The sequence below is a fragment of the Grampus griseus genome, assembly GCF_964374135.1.
Source record: "Grampus griseus genome assembly, chromosome: 7".
NCBI classification, from domain to species: Eukaryota; Metazoa; Chordata; class Mammalia; order Artiodactyla; family Delphinidae; genus Grampus; species Grampus griseus.
The window spans coordinates 70084402-70104189 of NC_139001.1; the positions used below are offsets into that span (position 1 = coordinate 70084402).

At 34.4% G+C, this 19788-nt stretch overlaps 1 protein-coding gene across 4 annotated transcripts in view; it reads right to left on the minus strand.

Moving 5' to 3' along the window:
• Positions 1-563: 563 nt before the first annotated feature.
• TANK (TRAF family member associated NFKB activator) overlaps positions 564-19788 on the minus strand; it is a 72679-nt gene continuing 53454 nt past the window's right edge. For 2 of the 4 annotated variants that reach the window (XM_082657729.1, XM_082657731.1), the window contains exons 5-8: positions 11675-11751; positions 10914-11029; positions 4844-5424; positions 564-1406 (exon numbers count right to left, since the gene is read on the minus strand). In XM_082657729.1, coding sequence (XP_082513855.1) covers positions 1230-1406; positions 4844-5424; positions 10914-11029; positions 11675-11751 — 951 coding nt within the window. In that variant the 3' untranslated portion in view covers positions 564-1229. Of the gene's footprint in view, positions 1407-2474; positions 3629-4843; positions 5425-10913; positions 11030-11674; positions 11752-19788 lie in introns of those variants that run through there. The other 2 variants (XR_014296961.1, XM_082657730.1) reach the window with 2 other exon arrangements.

Consider the following 19788-nt stretch of genomic DNA (forward strand, 5'->3'; position numbering starts at 1 on the left):
TGTGGCACAGGTGATACCTGAACAAATTGTTCCAATCCCTTACCTGAAACCCTCCAGCTTTCTACAACACTCGTTCCCAAGAAGGCTTAAATTTCTGTTTTGAGAGTTGCAAATCAGTGTTTACTTCATAAAATGGAAGCCATGCCTCGACCATTTTTAAAAATTAAGTGTGGGGTGGGGGAGGGAAGAGAAACCTAAAAGACAAGAATCATAGGGAAGAAAAATGAAAGGGAAGTCTCATTTTAAAATTCTGCAACCCTCTGAATTTGGTATCCTCTTTCTTAAATATCTTCCTCTCGTCATCAGGCAGGATGCTACCAATGAATTAACAAATTTCTCAAGAATGTGAACATTTCTAATATAAATTAATTAATATGGATAATCCTTACAGGGTTTTAGATTTGCTCCCATTAAAGACAAATGTGTTTCTTTAGTAAGTTTAGTTTGAAAAATAATTTTAAAATTCAAAGTGATCTACTAGTTATAATAAAATGTCACCAGATCTGGTATCACCCTTCTATCAGATTACTGGAAAGAAACATGAATTTTATGAATTTCCCCCAAATGTGATTTATTTATTTAAGAACAAAGAACACATTAATTATCACAATATAAGTAACTCTTTTAATATTTAATTTCATCATGTTGCTATACGTATAGTAAAAATTAAAACCATGTCTATTATTTAAAAAAAAATAATAAAGTGTTTAAATAATCCTACCAGTGATCTTATCACTGAGCAACAAATGTCTTAGGTTTGGTATTTACTCAGATGTTTATCTTGTCTGCTATTCTCTATTATTGGTTTATTCAAAAAGAACACCCACAGCATAAATAATCTAAACTTTTAAATGAAAACAAGTGAAAAAAACCCTATAAACATTTGACATCACCAAATTCAATAGATCTAACTAGAAATCCAAGCAATAAGCTTAGACATTTGAAAAAAACATAAATTATTGTTATACAATTCCATAAGTCACATACATAATTTTGAATTATGGCAATAAACACTGTAAACATGAATACAATGAATTACAGTTTTGTACAGAATGATCTTTTAAAAGGTAATAAAAGAAAGTTACAACATAAGTTTAGAAAAAAATTCAAATAGCTGTGACACTGGATTTTTCAATAAATGATTTTGAGCTAAGTTTGCAATCAAGTACATAATATTACAAACCCAGAATCATCACATAGAACTTGATATGTCTGTTTTCAAATGCGTCTTAAGTCTCCCCATTAAAGTGTGAATTAAGATGCCGGAGGAAATCCCCCCTGGATGTAATGGATGGTGGGAAAACTGCTTGACAGAATTCACATACTCGAGGTATATGCAGTTCTGAGCCTGTGCCACTTAGTACCGATAAGTCACTGTCTTGATTAGGAAAGGGCTTCCAAACGGGCTGCAGGAAACAAATAAAAACATCTTCTGTTATTTGTATTTAAAATCAACTTGCACTGAATTTCAAATTCAAATTTTTTGAACGGGTTATGTGCGTATATATGAAATTCCCTAATATGAAAGCGAATTACCTTTCCTTTAGAATTGGCATGAGGACATGACTCAATTCTCTTTTTCATAAAGGGCATAATTTAACTTTAGGAATCACTTAAAATACACATTCATGCACTTTATCTTCACACATTAAAACATCTTTCAGCTTTAACACCAGCATGTTTTAATACCCGTTATCCCAACGGGTTTTGGAGTTTTGGAACAATAGTCAATAATTGAGACTTTAAAAAAATTAAATTCTATCTCTTCTATTTTATATTGGAACTTTAAGTTATAGGACCTTTATTAATACACAGCATACTAGACATGATGTGTGTGTACATGCATTTTGATCAAGAGCAATGTAATTTCGCTACTATTTATAAGCAAATACACAATGAATAAATCATATAGAAATAAGTTCTAATTTTTGAAAATTTTTTTTTAAAGTATGAAACAAATTCTATTGATCAGTTGTTTTTTGAAACCTCAAATATTTAATCGTTCAACAAAGTCCAACGTTGGATGCATTCTTTTGACTTCTTATTTTGCTCCTGTTACAAGCGCATACTTTGGCCTTCTTACCCTTTCTTGTGGCTAACTAAAGTGAAGCCTGTCAACAGTTGCCAGTTAAAGGATTATGGGAAGCATAATTCTACAGAGCTACCTCCATTACTATAAGCAACACCTACATACTCTTAACTGTACTTATTAAAAAATATCTAGAAGGGCCAGAAAAAGCATTTAGTTCAAGAGTAGGTGCTCAATATATGTTTGTTGGCTGGAATATCTTATTTTCCTGAAATGTTGTAAACCAAATTACTTCTAAAATTTGCTTTCTTATCTTGACATATCTAAATTCTGGCACTTTGAGGAAAATCACCTCGAAATGCCAACTGAAAGAGACCCCTTTGTATTCCTGTTACTAATATGCTTTTAAAATAACAACCTAGTTCAACTCCTGACATAGTGTTAGTTTTCATTCCCTTAACCAATCTCTTTCATCCTAGTTAACCAATCATTACATAAACAGTATATTACTAATTGAAGCATTTGGGTTTCACTACATCACTGTCTTCTTATAAACATTTTAGTGGACAGCTGTGTACGGTTGATGTAAATATACAAAGTCTGTCTAAGCACCAAGATAACATTCAAATATCAGTACAGAGGGTGTATAATAACACTGACTCAAATATTTTTGTGAGAAGTGGCAATTTTATTACAAAAAACAGTAATATTAAAATACATATTTGAAATCTGGAGTAAAATAATTTCCTCTCTTCCATGATAAAAGAAAAGCAGTAATAATTATGAGTATATAACAGAGTTAACTAGATTTAAATTTTAGTGTTGGCAGTTTAAACAAAAAGTACAATTGATTAATATGCACCACTCTAATGGGAAATTGATACGGATATAAATAAAAGATTGTTATGTTAAAGATACTTTAAATTAAGATCTATAAAATAGTAATAGACTCAGAAGCAATTTAGCTTCTAAATTGGATGAGCCAATCTTCTACTGCCAATTTATTTTCAAAGTCCATACTTATCCTTCTCTATTAGGAGCTATTAGTTCGGATTTGAGCTTTTCATAGAATTCAGTTGGGACCCCAATCACTGACTCAGCAAAAGTAGGAAAAAAAGAAAATCACATAGAGCAAAAATAAGCAGGTATATTTTAGACTTTATTATGATAGCTGAATGTATAAAAAAAGGTGCTAAGTAGTAATGATTGAGATAAAAGTAAAAATTTGAAATATGCAACCAAAATTTCACTTCCCTTTGTTATTACTGACAACTCAAGAATTTTGTATTTCTCATAGCTTTATTAAAACAAATAAAACAACAAAATGTTTTAAAAAACCCATTTTAAGAAATATCCTTTGAATCCTAAACTGTAACATGGCCTTCAAAACAAACAAATTTCTTTGCCTTTCTGCCAAAATATCAATTATCTAACCTTATGCCCCACGTCTTGTGACAGCTCAACACCAATTCTCCTGCATTTTTTAAGCTGAATACTTTTCCATCAAGTTGTAATCACATACCAGCTGTTTCCCTTGCTGTAGCCTAGAAAGCAAATGCACAATGCAGGGTGCCATCTACTGAAACATGAATGCACAGACTAGTAAAAGAACAAGCAAGAGATGTAATGGAGAAAAAAATAACAAGCATTAGAACTGATGCACTTCACAGCTCCACAGGAATTCTACTTGAAATAAATAAAATTGTTTAATCTGTTTCATTAAGTAGTAACTATAACTGTGACTATGATGTGAAATAAGGTACAATGTAGAACATAAGTGAGTTTACAATTAAAGCTTATTGTCAGAGATGCCTAGTTTTCTCCACTACTAAAATATACCACAGCTTGACTACTGCCTTCTTTGTATGCTGATTTAAAAGTCTATAACCTATAAAAGTACTTATAAAGCCAAAGGGTATTCATCAAGTTGTTGGTGTTTTTTGGTTTTTGGTAAATTAAGTATCTCAAGGCAAAGAGAAATCAAACAAATGTCTGCAAGTTATATTAGACACTTTTACCAATCTGCATTTTTATGAGCTTGTTTATTGTAACAATTACATATTTTCATTTGCCTTTAGGCATTAAACACCTTTTTTTTTTTTAAACTTAAAGAATCATTTTGTAATAGAACCTGAATAAAAGGGAGGGTAGGAGTGGATTGGGGTGGGGGGCTGTAAGTAGTCTGCAAGCTTTAGAAACATGAAAGTATTTGATTAGAATCATACATATGTAGAGACTGTTTAAAAAATGTATTAGGCTGCAGATTAGAAACCAAAACCAAAACCAAACCCTACAGATCTACGTACTGTATAACTGAGAATGTAATAGAAGTATTATTTGAAAGACAGTTCGCTTATTTTCAGAAATAGAAACATACAATGTGATTATTTACTTATTAAAAAAATCATGCATTCTTGTAAAGATAAGTATGATACACACAAACTTTTTGATAAAAAAATGCCACCTGCTTCACAGAACGAAATTTAATAAAGAATCCTATTATAACAATGATCCCGAGTTAAAAGCTTTGAATAAGGGACTAAGTAAGAAAATGACACACACTAGATATGGATAAGGTTTACATGTATTTTAAAATGTGCCGTAAATTTTAAGGTACTTTATACTAGAGCTTCACCATATTCATCTTTTAAATTTCATGTCATTTATTACAGGACTTGGAGATTTTTATTGAAAGCTTAACTTCGGCTAGTCAAGTTTAAAAAAGGTGTCTGATAATCTGAAAGCTACATATCTGTGCATGCATGGCAAAATGTGTGTTCACACTTAATATATTTGTTAATGCAAAACAGTTACCTGCTGTGGTCCTCGGATAGCTTTTCCTGGGTAATCGAGTGAAGGAAAAGGTGCATCAGATGGGTCCTGAAGTGGGAATGTATTTACATATAATGCATTATGGTCTCCAGGTGGCAAACACGGAGCTCTATCCAGAGTTGTCCTGATACAAGTATTTACAAGATTTGAGGGTTTTGTTTTGTCAGTTGTTTTAAGGTTTTGTATAGCTGAAGCTATGGGGTCAATTCCCTGAATTTCAAATAAAGTTTCTTCTGTTTTGACAAAGTTTCCCGGGTTGTCTCTGGGCTCCATATTAAATTTATCCTGGCACATAGCCTCACATGAGGCAGGACCAAGGACACTGGGTCTTTCTGGACTGCTATGTAAGAAAGTAGAGTCACTGTCCGTAGGTGGAAACTTGACATTGAATTTAGAAAGTGATTCAAAAGAGGTGTCTTCCTCATCTTGGCCCAATCCTCTTGGTGCGACAGATGTGATGCATGGTGCACCTCTATTTATATCATCTTTTGCCTGAGGCTTAAATAGCACTTCTTGTTTATCTGTTTTATCCGTACACTGTATAGGCACAGAGCACTGTGTCTCTGCAGGGGAAAAAAAACAAAAGGAAAACAGTCGCATTTCAATCCTTCTTAAAAATCTGAACGTTCAATTAGCTTTGGATAGATGAGTATTATTTTTTCTACTGGCTTTTACAGCAACTGAAGACAACTGGGATTTTTTTACATTTGCTACCACCTTACACAGAAATATTAGCAGTCTCCAGTGGGTGAATTGGAACGTAGCTTATTAGTCACAGTTTAACTACTTTGTCTTTTCCTAGGTCCTTGTGCTGTAAGCCTTGCATCTTGTTCACAGTTATACTGCTCTATACTTAAAAAACATTTGCTTGTAGTGTATACATCTAAACATTTTATCAGTAATGGAAGCTGCAACTGTGAGCTTGCTTAGACAAGTAAGTTATTAAAAGGAAAAACCCTTACCAGGCACATATATAGTATACAGGTTATGATTCTATATGAATTAGGTCATTTACTCCCCCTAATATCTCTGTGTGACAAAGTGTATCACCAATCAGCTTAGCCATTGTCTACTCTTAATACTATGTGAGGGCGTGGTGGTGGCGGGTGCTGGGAGAGAGAAGACTGGAGGCAAAAGAAGGATGAAATTTTAGGATGCATGTTCAGAAAGCTCTATGTGAATATATGATTTTCTCATCTTATTAGAAAAAGGCCTCTGTAGATAACAGGTAGATATCAGGTAGATACCAGGACCTCTGTAGCTCATTTATCTAGAAGCCACTTATCCAACAAATTCAGCTCTCTAGGACATAGGCAAAAGCTAGAAAGTAAATAGTGCTTTTCAGGAGTCAGGCTAAGAGCCACAAGGCCCACAGATGAATTTTGCTCTTATTCTCATTTTAGATTTATTCTAACAAGATTGATGATGTCTCCCTAGTTCATAGCTGGTAACAAGCAACAAACTACAAGGTATGGATATGAATTGTTGAAAGCAGATATAGATATCAGTAAGAGCTGAAAGCACGAGAGGAGACGAGAAACAAAAAAGCAGATATAAGAACTCAGAAAACACTACAGTCTAGTGTAGAGCGAACAAGGGCTACATTTTTCAATGCAAAAAAATCAATGATCAAAGCACTCTCCATGTTGATGATACCGAGACATTAGAAAAAGCTAGATTATATTCCACAATGTTACTTCAAGAAGACAGTGAGGGACTTCCCTGGTGTTGCAGTGGTTAAGAATCCACCTGCCAATGCAGGGGACATGGGTTCGAGCCCTGGTCCAGGAAGATCCCACATCTGTGGAGCAACTAAGCCCGTGCACCACAACTACTAAGCCTGTGCTCTAGAGCCCTCGAGCCACATCTACTGAGCCCGCGTGCCCTAGAGCCTGTGTGCTGCAACTACTGAAGCCCACGCACTCTAGGGCCCACGTGCCGCAATGACTGAGCCCGCGTGCCACAACTACTGAAGCCCACGTGCCTAGTGCTCTGCAACAAGAGAAGCCACTGCAATAAGAAGCCTGCGCACTGCAACAAAGGGTAGCCCCCTCTCACCGCAACTAGAGAAAGCCTGCAGGCAGCAACGAAGACCCAACACAGCCAAAAAAAAAGAAAAAAAAAAAAGAAGACAGGTTGGAGGTTGGTAATGTGTATATTTTCATTAAATGGACAAAGGGTAAACATTTTATTTTAAACTAGCACTTTAAAAAAGTAGTCATCAGTGAAGTTATACATTAACCAACGATGCCTATTTGAGCAGACGGGGTATACAGAGCACTGCGCACAGTGTCTGTCCAGATTCGTAGGCACTTAACAAATGTCAGTTCTTTTCCCTTCCTTTGGTCTTTGCAGACTTGTGACACTTTTCTCTCTTTTGCCACAGCACATTTCAACACAGATGTTTTCTGTTTGGACATGATTGTAGTACAATACTTCTTGGTTCACCCTGTTATATGCCTACTAACCTCTCTTTAGTATGTACCATCTTCTCTTACTGGATTACAGCAGCCTTTGAACCACTTCCTTGCCTCTAAATTTTTCTCATATCCACTCTATTGTTTACACTGCTTTCCCCAACCCTCTCTTAGTTTTTCTAAAATACAAATCTGGTCATGTTACCTTCTTAATAAAACCTTTTCATGGTTCTCCAAGACCTTCAGCCCTAAAACTCACATAAAGCTGTGCATGATTGGCCCTTTGTCACCTCTCCATGCTGTCATCTTTCACCACATCTGCTCTACTCCGTACTCCAGCTATAATGAACTTTGGTACAGTTGTCCAAACAGCCATGCTCTCTTGTCTTTGGGCCTTTGCACATGCTGTGCAGACTGCCTGAACTTCCCCCTTCCATTACTCTTTGCCTGACTCTTATTTGTCCTTCATGTCTTGGCTTAGGCATTAATTTCTCTGGATGGTTCTCTCTGGTTTCCCAAGACTGGTTTAGTCATGACTCTTGGGTGCTCTGAGGACTATACACTGCATTGTATTTGCAAATATACCTCTTTCTCCCATTGAAGTAGGTTTCTTGAGGTCCTAAACTATGTTTTGTTTCCCACTTATCTCCAGTACCCTGCCCAGTGCCTGCACATAGTATGCCTTCAATAAATGCCTTCTGAATGAATCTGTGTTCTCTTTCCCACAGAGCCTAGCATAATAATGTACATTTACTAGATAATCTGTCTGTAACTAGGAGTGGTACAGTAATTGAGACCAAGCTCAATTGCTGTCATTTTTCCTGGTAGTAGACATAAGAGTGGCAGGAAATTCTAGGAAACAGTATTTTCTTTGTAGATTACAACACCTGAGAAGGAGGAAACACTTATCAAAATGTTCTTCAGTAGAACAGGAGAATAAAGAATCTGCTGCTGCTGCTAATGACAACTATTAACATATACAGTACTTCTATGTGCCACACACTTATAACCATTGTTTGTGCATTAATTTAGGGGTTACACAGGGCTACACAGCTAATGAATGAGTGACACATCTGGAACTGGAACCCAGGCAGCCTAGAGCCTGTGCTCTGAACCATTATGATAAATTGAACATGCTGGTTTCTAAATTATAGAGAAGAGTCTCCAAAATGACAGAAATGTGCTTTGAATTTCTTTTCCAGTAGTAGATATCCCCTTTGTGAACAAAACATGGAAAACCCAAACAGGTGTAATTAAGCATATATTTTCTTTTAGTATAGCTAGCTGGCATACCTCAGCACATTAAAGTAATCTTTTGAATTAATCTGTTCAAGCAATGAGCGTTACTATTCACACACACAAAATTTTTTTTTAAACGTTAAGATTTCTAAGGTTACTAGAAATCCAAGCTTAGAAAACTTAAAAATCAAACAAGGTGCATGAAAGCACTTGTCATTCTGACACTATACTAAGAAACATGATCAGGTGAGCTAATTGTCTTTCTATTTTGTTTTGTTTTGTCAAGACGTGTATTCCTGCAAGGAAAAAAAAGTAAAATGAGAAAATTTTTTCGGTTTCTAAATTTTAAGTATAGGCTGTCCATTTGGATGACTTTTCAGTTTAATTACCTTGTATACTGACAAAAGAAAGAGATCTGAGGGTTGTTTTAACCTCTAGTCCTATATCCTTGTCTCCTGATCGCCACTGAAATATGATCCTACTTCATGGACCAAACAGTACTTTTTTTTGAAGCCACAATTACTTAAACATACATTTTACCTTTGTCCTTTCTCAAGGCTACTGTCATGTGGATGAGAAGCAAAAAAATAAAAAGTACAATTCTACTAACTCAGCAATTTATGAATTATATCTGTTTACTTAAAAGTAAAAATCAAATTTTAACAAAAAAATAACACAGGGGCCAATAATGTCAAATAAACTCTTTCCAGCTGTATTATGCAAATCACATTTAAAATAGTTCCTTTCCATTTGTATTCAATGCAGTGTTCACTCTTAAAAAACCTGAATAGGCATCTTTTTCCAAAACATTTCTTTTTCTTTCTTTCCCCCTTTGATCTACTACTGTCAGAAGCATAATATTTGATATTGTGGTTTGTTTGGAGCCAGCAAAACTCCACTGGAGTCTGTAGCACAAAAGACCTAAAACATTTCAAGAATAATGTTGTATTTATTATTTGTGACACAGTTAATATAAAACATAAGAATAATGTTAGGAAGCAGTTTTAGTGGGAAGGAAATTGAAGTTAAACACTCAGTATTCTAGTTGACAAATACATACTCAGATTTAGACTTGTGCAATTTAAAAATGGTCAAAGTATTAAGCCATTGATAACGGGGTAGGTTCTTTGTGTAACAATGAATACATCACCATTACAATGTTTTGATACTACGCTGATGTTCAAAAAAGCATGATTAATTGTAGGTACTACATCTCTATAGCTAGTAGATTTTAAATAAAGATAATTCTTTTATTGGTACTTCAGAAGTACCTAGTGTCTTCAGTCTGCACAAAAGATCAAATTCTCAAGAAAATGACAAAAATTAAGGTGGAAACATTAGAGTTCCTTTTGGGGAAGCAGAGGGAAGGGAGGGGAAGAAGTAAATTATGTTTGTCTACAAAGATTGTTTTGCTTCTCCAACAGCATACTGTGTACCTTTTCTGAAAATAAAACGGTAGTAGTAAGCAAAAAGTGAATTTACCCTATAAAATGATTTTTTAAATAGCCTAGCTATAAGAGCTGTAAGAAATGGAAAGTGATCTTTAATTAAAGGAGTGTTAGCACTGCTGCAACATCTTTCAGAGTAAAAACTGTAAATCACAGCTCTTGGGAACTGTAGGTAGAATATCTCAAATCACAAGGGTAAAGGAGAATTTATCATTATAAACCATCAGTTTACCTTCCTTTTGTGTACAGGGGTACATGGTAGCCAGATTCAATCCCTGGTATTTTGCTATTCATATCGAACTACTGAGGCAAATACCAGGAAGCCGGTCTGGGGTTTTAGGGAAGGGTGGAGCTTCTAAAAAACACACTGCAATATATCTGTAAAACAGATATTCCTTTTAAGTTATATTTTATACTTAATTTGTACTTTGTACGTCCAACAGAACTGGCCTCATGAAATGTGAAATGTTTATTTCTTCAATCAAATTACAAGAATCTATCCATGGTGTCCAATTAACTTTTAAGCAGAAGTTAAAAACAAACCTAATACTATAATTTTACTTAGCTCATATGTGATAGTGTAGCTTCAAGGTTGCTTACTAATATATCAATTAATGTTTAATAAGACCCCTAAATAGCAACTGAAGACTTTGAGAGATATACTCTATATTTATTTTTCCAAGGTGGGACTTCTCATTAAGATGATTAGTAATTATGTCATTCAGTTCAATCTACATAGTGCCACATAAAATAGAGAGGGAAAAGGCCAATAATTATATAATGCAATACATTACAGAATTTAAACAGTACTTACCCATTATAAGTGGTGAGAAGGGCAAGTTATAGATCCTCAGCACTTAATAAGGATTTAGAAATATTTTCACAATCAAAAATAAATCAGTTTCAACCAATAAAATTAATATTACTGTACATTACATCAAACCTTACCAGTTACAGTGGCTGGTACATTAAGTTTGCTTAAGTGGTCTTTTTGTGCTTTGGCTAGCATGCATATTCTATGAAATTCTTCTTTCAGATCCCGGAAAGTCTTCTCTATATAACCTCTAAAAATAAATCAACATTTTAAAATGTAAGGCTATATCTTCAAATTTTAAAAATCATGATTGAATTTACATAGTACTTTTTAATGTACCACAAAATAATTACTGAAAGGTTAAAGTTAAAGAAAAATCATTTAAAATTCCTAGAAAATGTTTCCTAAAACAACTTTAATATTTGGAGAGCCAGGTACAAAGTAAGTGATAAATTAAAGTTCTAATACATAAATGTAGCAAAGACTAGCATACCTACTTATTCATATATCACACTTATGCTGGCTGTCTCATTCTTACATTAGAAATTTCAGTGTATTGACTTTTTGTCCTCTGTGAACATCTTAAATAGAAAAAATTAAATATTCCTCACTTTGATAAGGTTAACATTAAGAGCCATCCATATAAAACAATGTGGCCATAGTACTTGTTCTATTGAAATAGGAGAACTTCAGAGAATTCAGTTTTTAGACCCATCTTTGCTATTAACTGTATGACTTATTTAGGTCATTTTAACATGGAGGAGCCTTGAGTTGGTCTCTTCTAGTTTTGAAAGGCTGCTTTTTCTTACAATTGCTAAAAATTTAAAATATGTACATAAAAATATATTTCAATATTTATAATTTGTAGGGTTGGCAAAAAAGGATATAGAACTACCTTTCATGGAATAAAGGAATGCCAAGACTCCTTGGTGAAGTTTCTTTTCTTGGAGAAGAAAACTCTTGTCTTCTTACCTTAAAGATATAAAATGATTACCACTTTAAATTGCTTCTAAACTCAAATGAAAATGGGTTACCAGAAAACACAATAGAAAATTTATCTTCCTCAATGAAAAATAAGTTTTGTTAGCTTACAGATATATATATGTATGGTACAATAGATTTTTTTTTTCCAACGAGAACATTCAGGGAAAAAGGAAAATGAAAGTAGAAAAATAAGATGAAGACATGAAGTATTTCTGGTAACTTCTTCAATTACTATTTCCAGTATTGCTAATTCAAGAAATTTCCTCAAATTCATATCTTGATGAAATTGCTACTCTGATCACCAAGCATCTGACATGACTAGAAACTTTAAGAAAAAATATCCGTGTGAGTTTACTTTTTTTTCCATTGTTGGCCTATACATTTAAATCAATGTCTTTGTATTTTGTTATAGATTCTTTGCTGAGAAATGCGGCTGTATTAGAGGAATAAAGAAAACCAAGCTACAGCTCCTTAGCATTTAACAAACATTTTAAAGATAGTGCATTTATGTATTTAAGCTCCTTTAACACAAGTTCCTGCCACCACCCTGTGGCTTCTACTGGTATTACATTCATCATGACACAAAAGTCAACATTTAGATTTTTAAAAAATCTTCAGTCATATCTAGAGAACTTTGTGTACCTTTTAAAACTACAAATTGATAAATCCAAATATTTGAAGAAGTCCTAATATTATTCAATCATTTATAATTCGGCCAAAACTGTGTAGGGTCTTATTTAAGTTCAAATTCAAACCAGTGTTTTTTATATTAGGTGACTTTTTAGATTTTATTCAGTTAAGGTCATTAAGCTCTTACTAAAATGGATGATTTTACTTCATTGTTTCTTATCATCTGAGTACATCTCCCTTATAATCTTGCTTTTTAAAAGGTTCTTTCAATTTCTTAAGAGTCTTATTTGTTCTTTAGGGAAAAAAACCTGATTCTAGTTTGTTTCTCTTAAAATTAGTATCTTCTCCAATTTCTTCAGTTTATTGCTCTACTTTTTCAGCTTTTTCTAAATGCTAGTGTTTGCTTACCATTTCTAAAATAGTGTATTACTTTACAGTAATTAGTAAAATATAATCTTAGCAACCCAAACAATTATTTTTATATATTATGTCATTAGACTTAGGTAAAATAAAGATCATTTGCTGCTGCATACTTTCTGTCTGACAAATATTTAAGCCATGTCTTCTTCTGGATTAAAAGAGCTTTATTGAGCTTTATAAAGCAGTCATATCAAAAGACATTTTCACATTCACAGTTTGTTTTTAAAAGTGGTAGACAAGGCTTTTCTTTAGTGTTATGTGCAATTAGAACACTCAATGGATTTTAGTGTGGACTAGGAAAAAAGGCAACATTTTAAAGCTAACCAATCATTCAGGATGCTACAAGTATAAAAACAAACTCTTAAAAGGTTATATTATATTAAATCTATAGCAACAAAATCAGAGAAGAAGTAATATGAAGAGAACAGAAACATTTGACAATTTAAGATATTAAATAAATAATAAAACAAGTGATTAATAGAGTAATTAATCTCCTTTTAAAATTTACTATTTGAAATTCTCAACATGAAATAAAAATATTCTATTAGGAGCTAGAAAGAACCAAAAAGAAGTGCTTCTGTAATTTTAGTCTGAAAATGAAGATAGTTACAGAAAACAGTAATGAAGACTACTCCGATTTTCAAAGTACTGATTTTGACATAAAGTAGGAATGATTGCTTCTGAAGTTAAAGAAGCCTAAAAACTAAGGGGTGGGGGGGGGGTGGTGGGAAAGAGGTGAAGGAAAAGGCAGGAGAAGAATGATAACTTTTAGCTGGCTCGCCAAATAACGTATTGACTTACTTCTGCGATGTTAAGATTTGATAACCGGTGTGGGTGAATTTATCTGGAAAAGATTTCTTTCTTGTGTTGGCAGGGGGTAAAAGGAGGACTGACTTATTGAGGAATTTCTATGAAGTATCTAAACTAAGGACTTCAAGCTTCTTTGGGGTTAGGAACAGTTCTGCTTACTATCATTTTTGTTATCATTATTGAAGAGACATATTACTGATTGTACTGAGCAATGCATTGCACCTTCTATCATTTGCACCAAATAAGTCTATTGATATATTTCAAATGAAAGTTTTATGTCCCCACAACCTAAGAAAAAATTTCGAAAGAGATCATAACATGTTAGTTCAAGAAAAAGCAAAGCAGTTCTCTGACATTTTGAAGTAGGGTTTATCTAAAATGGGCATAGAATGTTAATATTATTTTCCACTGTAGCAATCGAACACAACTTTCTGAAAAAGATCATTTATTTTTTCAAAGGATTTAGGATTAGTATAGCTAACAGCAACTCCAACGTTTTCCCCAGAAACTCAGACTTTCTTTTAAATGCTAAATGATCTTACCTAATGAAGACTACTCAGTTTGCTGAGCATCCCAGAGAGTAAGTAAACGTTAAAAGAGATAATTTGTATTTTTCTATTTTCAAATATTATCCAGGTGGACCCCGCACTGCAGGAAGTTGAAGTTATTACAACTTCAAATAAGAAAGCAAGAGAATTCTGAACATTATATTTTAGGAGATTTTAACATTAAATCATTCAACAAATGAATTTATTTTGAGGTACTAAAACTTAAAATACTTAACATTATAAACTGTTCCAAGTACTAGTTTGGAAATGGCGAACTTGTGGAATGAATACTGAAATAAGAGTTTTACACGTCGTACTTTTCATTTACACTTCCAGTATGGCACTGGATAAGTCATTCAACTAAATCATTAAGATAAACCCATTTGAAGCAGTTGGAAGACGTTGTGAAATGATTCCTTAAATTTCCTCTTATGTAAATTGGGAGAATTTGTTTTAGTGTAAATCAATTTAAGCTTCTCATAGATGTGTATTATATATAAAAAAGGTTCTGTTCAAGACTTAGTTGAATATGCAATGATATTTAAGAAGGAGAAAAAACAAAAAGTGGCTAATATTTAATTAGTCCAAAACCTTCTTATTCTTAATGCAGCGATAATGGGAAATGTTTTTGTGTTGGAATCCAAGATCTGTTAGATACCAACATTTCTAAGAAAGAAATGTATATTTTCCCCCAATGCCTGCCTTTTTAATATTTGGTACTAAAAGTGAAAGTTTTTTTTTTTTAAATAAATCAATGTGAAAAATACAGAGATGATTCACAATAGCCAAGATATGAATTCAATCTAAGGGTCAGTTGATGATGGATGAGTAGATAAAGAAAACGTGGTATATATACAATAGAATATTGTGTGTGTATATACACACACACACACACACACACACACATATTTTAAGGCCGAACACATCAGCTTTAAAAAAGAAGGAAATCCTGTCATTCGAGACAATATGGATGAACCTGAAGGACATTATGTTATGTAAAATAAGATAAGGCAGGCACAGAAAAACAAATATAGCATGATCTCACTTATATGTGGAACCTAAAGAAGTCAAACTCATAGAAGCAAAGTAGAACGGTGGTTGCCAGGGTTTGGGGGGTAGGGCAAGTGGGAAGATGTTGAGTACAAAGTTTCAGTCATGCAGATGGATAAATTCTGGAGATCTAGTGCATAGCATGGCAACTACAGTTAATACTACTGTATTGTATACTTGAAATTTGCTAAGAGTATAAATCTTAAATGTTTTTACCACAATAAAAAAGAAAAATAACCATGTGAAGTGATGGATATGCTAATTAGATTGACTGGTAATCATTTCATAATGTATACATACATCAAAACATCATGCTATACATTGTAAATATATAATGTTTTTATTTGTCAATTTATAGCTCCAAAAAGCTAGGGGAGAAGAAGAAATGCAATAAAAATTTTTAATCAGAATCATGTTTTTTCTTAAAAATTTTAAGCAACTAAAGTCAGCAAAATTAAATTGAGTTATGGAACTTTTAAAGATGATTCAATTCAAATTCATTAATACCTCTCATATGGAAGGAATCTAAACTTTATTTATTTATTTATTTTGACATTGTACCAATTTATTTGATTGCCTGAAGCCATATACTTCAAAAGGAAATTAAAAACAGAAACGTTCTCTTCTTTATGGTATATAAGATAAAACAACCTCTTAGTTATTTTTTCCATTTTTTTTTCCAGAATCTAAACTTTAAAAGGCTAATACTGAATAAAGGTGGTAAGTCTTCAATGATACATATTTAACCTATAGCAATGACTATCGCTTTATTCCAGGGTTCACATCAAAGATTCTCTCTAAAATTTAGTTGAGATCCTTTCATGCAAAAGGAATATTTATTTTCAGGTGGCTCAGGCAACTGAGTGTAGCCAATATTTGATTTCATTTCTGAGATTACGCTTTTAAAACAGAAAAGAGCTATGTTCTTACTTGGAACAATGTCAACCAAGAAGTTAGCCCAGGTGAGATGGCATGGATTAGTAAAGGTAATATAAACTGTGGAATAGTTATAAATACTAACTTAATAAAATTTATTACAGAAAAAGAAAAAATGAGTAGTGGAAAAAGAAAGTGAAAATAAGGTATCACTTAGATTTTTGAAACTAAGAATGAAATGTTAAAGGAGAAACTGAGGTTGAATTTACCAGTTTTAGATATATTGAAACAAAATGTTACAGTGAAGTCAAGCATTGAATATGGCTGAATTAGGGAGAAAGTGAAAAAAGGGCTGAGAAAGTGAAGAGCTTAAGGTAGAAAATAGGAACAGAAAAAAGTTACAAGAGATTTGATAAGAATATAAAAGCATATTTAAAAAGAAGTTTGAGGACAAAAGGTAATTTAAAAAAATACACAGAAATTGTATTTATATGAACTTATGGCCATGTGAAATCTGTGGTTCTGTCACCCTCAATAATATTACTGAAAATCTAGAAAAGCAAGAGGAACACAAATCCTAGGAGCCTTGTCTGTTCCGCATGACACAGTGTGCTAGGCAAATCCACTGCCAGTGCGGGAACAATTCCAGGGCAAAATGGGATCCATCCCAGAGTTCTGAAGGAAGAGGCAAGAAAATAAACAATATAAAAATAAAATTAAATATCCCAATTACTTCCAAGTTCTTTACAAGGTTTTGGTTTAACGTAAATCCCCCAAAACTTCTATCAATTCAATGTTACAATAAAACATTAAAAAAAAAGTTATCTTTCTGATTAATTTTCTTAATAGGAAGAAGTATCTAATTGTGGGAATGCCTTTTCATGCAAAATAGAGAAATAACGTAAGTGACTAATTTTAAAAAGTAAGGTTTCCCATACTTCCTTCACCCCTTCTCTGAACACTACTTTAAAATGAAATGATTTGGGAAAATCCTTTTCATTAACTACTACTTTTTTGTCATACCACTACCATGGTGAACAGAAAATATCTTCATGAAAATAGTTGTTATTTAAGCAATTTGCACATATTAATTATTTAACTAAATCCACATAATCTTGTGAATTAAGTACTTTAATTTGATTTTAAAGTTCACTATAGTTACTAAGGGTCTGGAGAGATCAAATATTTGTCTACAGTCTAGTAGGTGGAGTAGCTGCCACTGGAACCCAAGCCTTACTGCCTCAGGCTCTTAACCTCTCAGTTTACAGGTCCCGACTGCTAGAGAAGTGAAGTAGTAGGGTTACCTAGCATGGTGAGGAAGATACAGAAGGGTAACATTTACACATTGCACCAATGCAAACTACTTTTAAGACTCTAAAACCTGTCTGTAATACAACAAATATATTTCTCAGTGAGGCATAGTTATAAGCCAAGTTTTGATGTTTAAATACTGCCTGGGGAATGGCCTTTGGTATGGCCCTTTTTGTGCTCAAGAATGTCCAAGAAGAAATTTACACCCCAAAATCACCCTAGATAGACTTACTCAAGTTCTGCCAAACCAGTTTACGTGTTAACAGAGGCAATTTGGCAATAGCTTCTTAACCAGAATTTCACAGTTTAAGTATTTCTCAGACTTGTCATTAAAAGTTAACCATTTGACAAAGCATGACAGTGGAGTACCTTACTGTTAATGCTATCCTCTCGAAACCTTAATTCTCTTCCTGCCTTCCTAACTACCTCCTAATAGATGACTGGGCATAGTTATAGTAGCTGACTTAAAATCTTTGTCTGATAATCTCAATATCTGCATCATCTCAGGGTTGGTATCTGTTCCCTTGAAACTGGGTCATATTTTCTTGACTCGCCATATGTTGAATAATTTTGGACTGTACCCAGAACATTGTGAATATTATGTTGGGGAGATATTCGGTTATATGGTGCCAAAGAGTGTTGATGTTTTTGTTTTTGCAGGAAATTAAGTTGGTTAGACTCAGACTCCAAACTGTCACTCCTCTGAAGAGCAGCAGCTCAGATCTCAGTTCATTCCTTTATGCTTCAGCTGCAAACTGCTTTCAGTTTGCCCACACATCCTTGGTTTTAGGGAGAGCCAGAGACGGGCTGAGTTTAAACACAGAACTTCAGGTTTACTTTCTCTGGCTCTCTCCTTTATGGGGCTCCTTCCTTCTCTGGTGACTGTGGTTATTCTGGGACCATTTTCCTTTCTGCTTCTTCCAGCCAGAATGGTGGTGGGCTTTCAATTGGAATTTTAGCCACTGGAATTGTGGCCACCCTCAGGACAAAACCACAGAAAACTGGGAATCTCCCATTAGTGACAGTACTTCACAGTAGTGAGCAGCTCCTCCTTCTTGATACCTTTTTGGCTACCAGTATAATATTTAGGTTTTCTTTTTGAGTTTTGGTGTTTTCATTGGTCCCTGTTCTTCTTAGACTAAAAATGTAGGCATTCTCTAAGGTTCACACATGGGTACACTGTTCTTCCCTCATTATACACCTTTCTCTTATTGTTCATTCTCGTGTTAAGTCTATTGAGTATTCATTTCCTAAAGTCTGTATCTTCAGGCCCACCCTCTCTCTTGATAGCCACTCTCAATTCTCTTTCAATCCTATATATTTTCACTTGTTCTGCTGTCTATAGTAGAGCACCACATTTTAAAATATAACATAATCAGGGGCTTCCCGGGTGGTCCAGTGGTAAAGAATCCGCCTTACAATGCAGGGGACATGGGTTTGATCCCTGGTCAGGGAACTAAGATCCCACATGCCGCGGGGCAACTATCCCACGTACCACAACTACTAAGCTCATGCGCCTCAACTAGAGAGCCTGCGTGACGAAAACTATGGAGCCCATGCGCCCTGGAGCCTGCGTGCCACAACTACAGGGCCCACGCACCCTGGAACCTGCGCGCCACAACTAGACAGAAGCCCACGCGCCGCAACAAAGAGCCCGCGCCACAATGAAGACCCGATGCAGCCATAAATAAATAAATAAATAAAAATAAATATTAAAAAAAATTAAAAATAAACCCAATCACCTCTTCCTCAAATCTGGTTCACACTTCTAATCTTCATTTTCCTTTGTTAATGCAAGGCCATTCTCCTTAAAATAAAAAAATCTTAGGGAAAGATAAAACCTTCAAGAAACTGAGATTAAGCATTCCTAGAATAGCAAAATTCAAAACAAAACTAGGGGTCTGATAAAGGGCTACCAACTTTTTACTTTGCCAAGAAAAAACTTAGTAAAAACAACTAACTATAAAGATCTATTATCTTCTTCATGTAAAAGAGAAATGGACATTTATCAAAAAAGTAGAAGGGAGAGTTTTTGTTGTTTTTTTTTTGCGGTACGCGGGCCTCTCACTGTTGTGGCCTCTCCCGTTGCGGAGCACAGGCTCCGGACGCGCAGGCTCAGCGGCCATGGCTCACGGGCTCAGCCGCTCCACGGCATGTGGGATCTTCCCGGACCGGGGCACGAACCCGTGTCCCCTGCATCGGCAGGCGGACTCTCAGCCACTGCGCCACCAGGGAAGTCCCGAAGGGAGAGTTTTAGATTCAGCTTTATTAAAAAGTTTTCACTCTGTCCTCAGGACAAGATGAGAAACAAGAGCCGGGGACAAGAACAGGGATTCTGTGGCTGCAGCATGGGGAAAGAGGAGGAAGAGAAAATGTTCAA